The 9127-nt window shown below is 44.0% G+C and overlaps 1 protein-coding gene across 1 annotated transcript in view; it reads left to right on the plus strand.

Moving 5' to 3' along the window:
• The first annotated feature begins 3161 nt into the window (after positions 1-3161).
• The window catches only part of LOC138971895 (NACHT and WD repeat domain-containing protein 2-like), an 88401-nt gene continuing 82435 nt past the window's right edge, over positions 3162-9127 (plus strand). Inside the window, exon 1 of the mRNA XM_070344733.1 lies at positions 3162-4830. Within this exon, the coding sequence (XP_070200834.1) occupies positions 4675-4830 (156 nt within the window). The 5' untranslated portion in view covers positions 3162-4674. The remainder of the gene's footprint in view (positions 4831-9127) is intronic.

Genomic DNA, 9127 nt, shown 5'->3' on the forward strand with positions numbered 1-9127 from the left:
CTCCACTTTGAACGATGGCAACATCCTGACCTCAGAGGTCCGCCGCCATTGATCTGTCTGAAAAGTCAAACCGATAATACTTTATCACCTGAAAAGTCAAACCAATAATACTTTATCACCTGAAAAGTCAAACCGATAATACTTTATCACCTGAAAAGTCAAACCGATAATACTTTATCACCTGAAAAGTCAAACCGATAATACTTTATCACCTGAAAAGTCAAACCGATAATACTTTATCACCTGAAAAGTCAAACCGATAATACTTTATCACCTGAAAAGTCAAACCGATAATACTTTATCACCTGAAAAGTCAAACCAATAATACTTTATCACCTGAAAAGTCAAACCGATAATACTTTATCACCTGAAAAGTCAAACCGATAATACTTTATCACCTGAAAAGTCAAACCGATAATACTTTATCACCTGAAAATGACAAAATGTGTGTGCGTGCAAGCGTAAATGCATGTGCGCTTGCGTGCGTGTGTGCGGGCGTGTGTGCGTGCGTGTGTGTGTGTTTGTGTGTGTGTGTGTGTGTGTGAGAGAGAGAGAGAGAGAGAGAGAGAGAGAGAGAGAGAGAGAGAGAGAGAGATTTTGTTCGTTATTGCAAGCGTGCGTGCGTGGGTGATCATTATACATGTTCAGATTGAAAGTATCGAACATTGCCGTGGCAGTTTGGATCAACAGCTAATACTTTTTTCTGTACTTTGCTTCATGCGGAACGGACATAACAAGAAATTTATTCAGCGTATTAAACAATGTTTCGCTCCCTTGCTTGAAGTAAATGTACCATTCTTGGTACCCCCAAAAACCACGTTCTTTACACGATGTACAAAGATACGCCCAATAGCGCATGAAAGGGTTGGCCATTCTGAGCACGCATATATCGAAGTTACCGCCAGCAAACCAGCTACATTATAGAGCGCACGTACAACAAGTAACCTTGCCACCATTCGATCACCATAGCCACACAAATCATTGACACTTTGAAACTTCCTTAATCCAAGTATACACCATTATCAAGGGACAAGGCACAGGACGGTGGAAAGAGGGGGAAGGGGTGGGGGTGGTGGTGTGGGGTGTGGGGTGGTGGGGTGTGGGGAAGGGGTGGGGGTGGTGGTGTGGGGCGGGCAGTAAAAGAATAAGAGAGGTGGGGGTAGACAAAAGATATCATTCTACCAGTCGACACCTTTTGTGCAGCGTGGGTGTGTTCTTCTTCACAAAACCACTTACCCACAGGGTTAGCTATTGCTTTCATGAATGCTCTCCTTAGTTAGTGTTTACCTCTTCTTCACAGGCAAGGGGAGTGTGTCATTTTAACTAAAACTATTTAACATGTACAGCTCAGGTATGAGAGCAAAACGAAGTTACTACAATAGACGTTATGCTATGGACTGTTGGAGCTGTGTATTCAGACTTGTTGTCCAGTATTCCGTGCTATGTTTCAGACAGGACTATGTGTACGTGCGATATGTTGAAATGTCATGTCAGATGTTGTCTTTGTGATATTTCTACAGCACCCCGAGACTGCTAATTGGCGATGAAAGCGTTCCCCAAAACCGTCTTAGTATTATTTATCGTAAATGTCTTTCATCTTTGACGATTTGCTATTCTGTCAGGAAAGTTATTCCGCAAATATTTAACGTATTTCGGGCGCCTGTGTCAAACTCCCAGACCACTTGCCTGTCTTCGGGAGACTCTTTCTTTCGCATTATAAAGTGACTTTCCTCGTTCGCGCCAGCCTTTCACGCCAAAATGGTCTATCGTAAATCATGATCATTCTCGTAGACAAAAGATTCTTTTCTGTTCGATAGTGGGCGTACAAGGTGTAACAGCGTGTATAATGTGATCACTCATGTGTTTTCATCAGTCTGTCATTGCTACTTCTATGTGCACACACAGGAGAGACGGACTATGACATGGCCAGAGTTTGGTGAGTTCCAGTCCTGTCTGTCTCTGTGACACGATCAGTCTGTCATTGCTACTTCAATGTGGACACTCAGGAGAGACGGACTATAGAGTTTGGTGAGTTCCAGTCATTTCGGTCTCTGTGATCATGAGCTGCGCTGTGGCAGATAACGTTTCCCGTGGAATCAGATGAAATGGTATGAAACGACATCCCAGCTGGACTGTATTTCAAGAACATGATTTCATTTTTGTGTGCGGACATTTTTTAAATTTTTAAATGAGACAAAATCGACACGGTCATGTGTCAAAGTGTATAAAACAATATGTGTGTCTCCAAATCAGAGAGAGTGAACACGAATCCATATTTTGATCCAACACCTTCGTTTGCTCTGAGCTTGGCAGACTACAACCTGTCATACCCCGCGTTATCTGTGTGAAGATTAATTTATAAATTAACAGATATCATTCTTCACCACGTTGGTGTTGTCACCGGTATGCAACCTTTGTATACTTCTGTATGCCTTTAAACTCGGATTAGAAAACCCACTCTGAGTGTTTGTGAGAACTGCCACACTTTTCTGCTATTTATCCCGCATGGCTGTGTATAGATGGTTATATCACCCCCGCATGGCTGTGTATATATGGTTATATTGCTATTTCATATGTTACGTGGATTTCCATTGGTCAATTGGGCAAAACTGAGCTCAGTGCAAAAGTGATATCGACGACATTTCCGTCGATATCAGTTTTGATATCGACGACCTCTTTATTGCTTCCCCACTTCAAAAACAAAAACACCTCCGGTCTCGATTTTGATATCACTGTCTCAACAGACCAATAGCAGAAGATATCATCACACAGTCAGTCAATGTTAGATATATTGCTAATTCTCTGGACATTTTGTATTTACTGTAAAGAAATTACAAAAGTATTTGTCTCAGTTTTGGCTGTTCCATATCCCTCCCTCTGATTATTATTTCTTTTTGTTCGCTCTTTTCTTGTACTTTTCAGTATTTCAAAATGTCTTTTCTTTCAAAAAGTCTTTAGTCACTTGCTCAACTAAATTCTGGGATAATTACATTTTCATATATGTTTGTTTTTAAATTTAGGTGTTTTTGTTTTTGAAGGGGGGAAGCAATAAAGAGGTCGTCGATATCAAAACTGATATCGACGGAAATGTCGTCGATATCACTTTTGCACTGAGCTCAGTTTTGCCCAATTGACCAATGGAAATCCACGTAACATATGAAATAGCATTATTATGAGTTATTTCTAATATGCTGACTGTTAGCAAATGATAACAGACATGTCGAGAAAAAAGATATCAAGCATGAGCCTTTTAGGCGAATGCTGATATCGTTTGTGAGACATGTCTGTTATCATTTGCTAACAGTCAGCATATTAGAAATAACGGTTTTATTACCGTTTAAATCGACGAAAAGAAATTTCGAAGCGACCCCGCGAATTGGACAGAACAGCCGCAATGGGAACTGGAGCGCTCCTACCTGATTATGCCTGTCAGTCAAAGAATTCTCGTGACCTGGGTCAGCCAATCAGAGTAACACACCTTACGTGATGAATATTCACAGGTCAAATGCGTTTGACACACAACAAACCATACTGAACATGCGTTTCGGTTGCTTCGCTTTTTGTTGTTGAACAGAGAGCGACAGATTTAGAACCGACTCCAGACGGATGGGAAATGACGTAAAGATACATTTGACGTAAAGCGAGTGACCCAATTTCACTTGATTTTCCGAACTTTGATAATTTAGATTTCAAGTGAGCGAGTCGGCATTGGGCGGTGCCTCGCTGTTCCGTAAAGCACCCACCGACAAAACTCGCTTTTCGGTATTTTTTAGATAAAGAGAGTATTATCTGACAGCATTTGAAGTGTCATTCTTTAGAATAAATCACACTGATATTGCTGATTTAAATTTTTACTTTGTCTTGTTCATTTTTAGCTTGATAAACAAAAAGGGTCCCTGCCTGAACGTTATAACATTTAGAGGGTCACCTAGAATCCGTCCTGATTGGTCAAAAAGACATATGGGGCACTGAATTGGTAATAATGGGTAATATCACCCCGCATGGTGTCCCCTCGGTACGGTGGTATACGACTGTCATATCCTACTCTGGAAGCGGAGCGTATTACTAAGTGAGCGTTTGACCTTTGCATCGATCCGCTGTTGAGCGGGTGATTGTCGTGATAGGCTGTGGCGGTGATTAGGTCAAGTGTACAAACTCCATCAGACGACCTGCCGTAAACCGCTCTAGGTAAATGTCCCGTAGGACAAGAGACAGTCGCTAAAGTGGAGTTATGCAACTGACGTGGGTGTGTTCATAGTGCTTGCGCAGTGTTCTATGCCGGTAAAACTGTGACAACATCGCCACAAGAACTGAACGAGTGTCTTCTTGCTAGTGTTTCAGCTGTGAACGAACCAGCCAACAACTTGTGGGTAAAGAAAAAGAGATCTAAGTTTGTGAGTTAATTCATAAATCCTCTGGGACAGCAGCACTTCTATGTTCATGTATTGTCTACATCAACACTGAGTGTTACCTCTGCTACATGTATTGTCTACATCAACACTGAGTCTTACCTCTGCTACATGTATTGTCTACATCAACACTGAGTCTTACCTCTGCTAAATGTATTGTCTACATCAACACTGAGTCTTACCTCTGCTACAACCGAGAAAAAACACACCTTAAAACTACCCGTACATCCTGAGAAGTGGATTTAAAACCAAACAAAAGCACAACATGTCTGCGGTGAGCGGGCATCAGCCACCAGAACAAATCGGCTTTCCGCCATATTTGAGAACCCGACCAAAATTTCGTGTAACAACCTATGTGAAAATTGAGCCAGCGACCATTGAGGACGACTCCGAGTCTCCGTCAAGCTCCTCTACTTCAGAGGTAAGCAACACGGGTCTCACTTTCCTCGTTTGTCAAGTCCATTTTATTTGTGAAGTCGTATTTCTTTATTTCTCTACTGTTGTTTCCTTCAGTTAATACAGCCTTACAAGGGAATTATTCCAAAGGATATCCCCAAACATCTTTTTCCATAAATGTTTTTAGTAACGTCATATTCGAGTTAAAAAGGCCGAGGCGGCATTGTGGCGACCGCATTTTTTAAGCAGATTCATAGAATGTTCTGAGGTCAAACAAACGGTCCGGAATAGGGGATTGTAATCAGCGTGGAAGATGTAATATCAATTAATTAGTTTGATAATCAAATTTTGTCTGAAATCGAAATTGCAACAAAAAAGACACACATTGTGTTATATATGCTATACTTTAGTGTTTCCTTAATAATAATTAAAAGTCTATAGATATAGATAATGATGTGCTTGATTGGAAAATGCGCGCAATAGTCAAGAAAATCAGTGTTATGCAAATTAGGTTCACTGTTCGCTTGTATATTCAGATCATAGATTCTAGTGTCATCATACATCATCTATGCCAACATGTCAACATACTCAAGCACTCTCACACACACAGTATACACACAAGCGCCTACACTTTCCATTATCGTCCCTCCTCGGTGTCCACACCTTCAATCCATCATAGCTTCTTGTCCTTACCCCCGCTATACCTACAGACAGACAGACAGAGCTTCCAGTGTCCACATGCCTTCAATCCATCATAGCTTCTTGTCCCTACCCCCGCTATACCTATAGACAGACAGACAGACAGAGCTTCCAGTGTCCACATGCCTTCAATCCATCATAGCTTCTTGTCCTTACCCCCGCTATACCTACAGACAGACAGACAGAGCTTCCAGTGTCCACATGCCTTCAATCCATCATAGCTTCTTGTCCCTATCCCCGCTATACCTACAGACAGACAGACAGAGCTTCCAGTGTCCACATGCCTTCAATCCATCATAGCTTCTTGTCCTTACCCCCGCTATACCTACAGACAGACAGACAGACAGAGCTTCCAGTGTCCACATGCCTTCAATTCATCATAGCTTCTTGTCTCTACCCCCGCTATACCTACAGACATACAGACAGACAGACAGAGCTTCTAGTGTACACATACCTTCACTCCATCATGGCTTCTTGTCTCTACCCCCGCTATACCTACAGACAGACAGACAGACAGACAGAGCTTCTAGTGTACACATACCTTCACTCCATCATGGCTTCTTGTCTCTACCCCCGCTATACCTACAGACAGACAGACAGACAGAGCTTCCAGTGTACACATGCCTTCACTCCATCATAGCTTCTTGTCCCTATCCCCGCTATACCTACAGACAGACAGACAGACAGAGCTTCTAGTGTCCACATACCTTCACTCCATCATAGCTTCTTGTCCCTATCCCCGCTATACCTACAGACAGACAGACAGACAGAGCTTCTAGTGTCCACATACCTTCAATCCATCATAGCTTTTTGTCTCTACCCCCGCTATATCTACAGACAGACAGACAGACAGACAGAGCTTCTAGTGTCCACATACCTTCAATCCATCATGGCTTCTTGTCTCTATCCCCGCTATACCTACAGACAGACAGACAGACAGACAGAGCTTCTAGTGTACACATACCTTCACTCCATCATGGCTTCTTGTCTCTACCCCCGCTATACCTACAGACAGACAGACAGACAGACAGAGCTTCTAGTGTACACATACCTTCACTCCATCATGGCTTCTTGTCTCTACCCCCGCTATACCTACAGACAGACAGACAGACAGACAGAGCTTCTAGTGTCCACATACCTTCAATCCATCATGGCTTCTTGTCCCTATCGATCCCCGCTATACCTACAGACAGACAGACAGACAGAGCTTCTAGTGTCCACATACCTTCACTCCATCATGGCTTCTTGTCCCTACCCCCGCTATACCTACAGACAGACAGACAGACAGACAGAGCTTCTAGTGTACACATACCTTCACTCCATCATGGCTTCTTGTCTCTACCCCCGCTATACCTACAGACAGACAGACAGACAGACAGAGCTTCCAGTGTCCACATACCTTCAATCCATCATAGCTTCTTGTCCCTATCCCCGCTATATCTACAGACAGACAGACAGAGCTTCCAGTATCGTATGTATGATATTCTGCCAGACGGATTACTGGAAGATTGGGCTTCTCCTACTTGACAGCAATGTGGTCCGCGTTAAGGTGTTTGGCTACTTGACAGCAATGTGGTCCGCGTTAAGGTGTTTGGCTACTTGACAGCAATGTGGTCCGCGTTAAGGTGTTTGGCTACTTGACAGCAATGTGGTCCGCGTTAAGGTGTTTGGCTACTTGACAGCAATGTGGTCCGCGTTAAGGTGTTTGGCTACTTGACAGCAATGTGGTCCGCGTTAAGGTGTTTGGCTACTTGACAGCAATGTGGTCCGCGTTAAGGTGTTTGGCTACTTGACAGCAATGTGGTCCGCGTTAAGGTGTTTGGCTACTTGACAGCAATGTGGTCCGCGTTAAGGTGTTTGGCTACTTGACAGCAATGTGGTCCGCGTTAAGGTGTTTGGCTACTTGACAGCAATGTGGTCCGCGTTAAGGTGTTTGGCTACTTGACAGCAATGTGGTCCGCGTTAAGGTGTTTGGCTACTTGACAGCAATGTGGTCCGCGTTAAGGTGTTTGGCTACTTGACAGCAATGTGGTCCGCGTTAAGGTGTTTGGCTACTTGACAGCAATGTGGTCCGCGTTAAGGTGTTTGGCTACTTGACAGCAGTGTGGTCCGCGTTAAGGTGTTTGGCTACTTGACAGCAATGTGGTCCGCGTTAAGGTGTTTGGCTACTTGACAGCAATGTGGTCCGCGTTAAGGTGTTTGGCTACTTGACAGCAGTGTGGTCCGCGTTAAGGTGTTTGGCTACTTGACAGCAATGTGGTCCGCGTTAAGGTGTTTGGCTACTTGACAGCAATGTGGTCCGCGTTAAGGTGTTTGGCTACTTGACAGCAATGTGGTCCGCGTTAAGGTGTTTGGCTACTTGACAGCAGTGTGGTCCGCGTTAAGGTGTTTGGCTACTTGACAGCAATGTGGTCCGCGTTAAGGTGTTTGGCTACTTGACAGCAATGTGGTCCGCGTTAAGGTGTTTGGCTACTTGACAGCAATGTGGTCCGCGTTAAGGTGTTTGGCTACTTGACAGCAATGTGGTCCGCGTTAAGGTGTTTGGCTACTTGACAGCAATGTGGTCCGCGTTAAGGTGTTTGGCTACTTGACAGCAATGTGGTCCGCGTTAAGGTGTTTGGCTACTTGACAGCAATGTGGTCCGCGTTAAGGTGTTTGGCTACTTGACAGCAATGTGGTCCGCGTTAAGGTGTTTGGCTACTTGACAGCAATGTGGTCCGCGTTAAGGTGTTTGGCTACTTGACAGCAATGTGGTCCGCGTTAAGGTGTTTGGCTACTTGACAGCAATGTGGTCCGCGTTAAGGTGTTTGGCTACTTGACAGCAATGTGGTCCGCGTTAAGGTGTTTGGCTACTTGACAGCAATGTGGTCCGCGTTAAGGTGTTTGGCTACTTGACAGCAGTGTGGTCCGCGTTAAGGTGTTTGGCTACTTGACAGCAATGTGGTCCGCGTTAAGGTGTTTGGCTACTTGACAGCAATGTGGTCCGCGTTAAGGTGTTTGGCTACTTGACAGCAATGTGGTCCGCGTTAAGGTGTTTGGCTACTTGACAGCAGTGTGGTCCGCGTTAAGGTGTTTGGCTACTTGACAGCAATGTGGTCCGCGTTAAGGTGTTTGGCTACTTGACAGCAATGTGGTCCGCGTTAAGGTGTTTGGCTACTTGACAGCAATGTGGTCCGCGTTAAGGTGTTTGGCTACTTGACAGCAGTGTGGTCCGCGTTAAGGTGTTTGGCTACTTGACAGCAATGTGGTCCGCGTTAAGGTGTTTGGCTTAGCAGACGCCGAGAGTTGGTATGTGTTTGCTACAGACGGACAGCACGTTATGTGTTTGCTACAGATACAGGCCTTGCACATTATAGGTTGTATTGAATTATGTGTTTGCTACAGACGGACAGCAGGTGTGATACTGGCCTTGCACATTATAGGTTGTATTGAATTATGTGTTTGCTACAGATACAGGCCTTGCACATTATAGGTTGTATTGAATTATGTGTTTGCTACAGATACAGGCCTTGCACATTATAGGTTGTATTGAATTATGTGTTTGCTACAGATACAGGCCTTGCACATTATAGGTTGTATTGAATTATGTGTTTGCTACAGATACAGGCCTTGCACATTATAGG

The sequence above is a fragment of the Littorina saxatilis genome, linkage group LG7 (assembly GCF_037325665.1).
Source record: "Littorina saxatilis isolate snail1 linkage group LG7, US_GU_Lsax_2.0, whole genome shotgun sequence".
Classification (NCBI taxonomy): Eukaryota; Metazoa; Mollusca; class Gastropoda; order Littorinimorpha; family Littorinidae; genus Littorina; species Littorina saxatilis.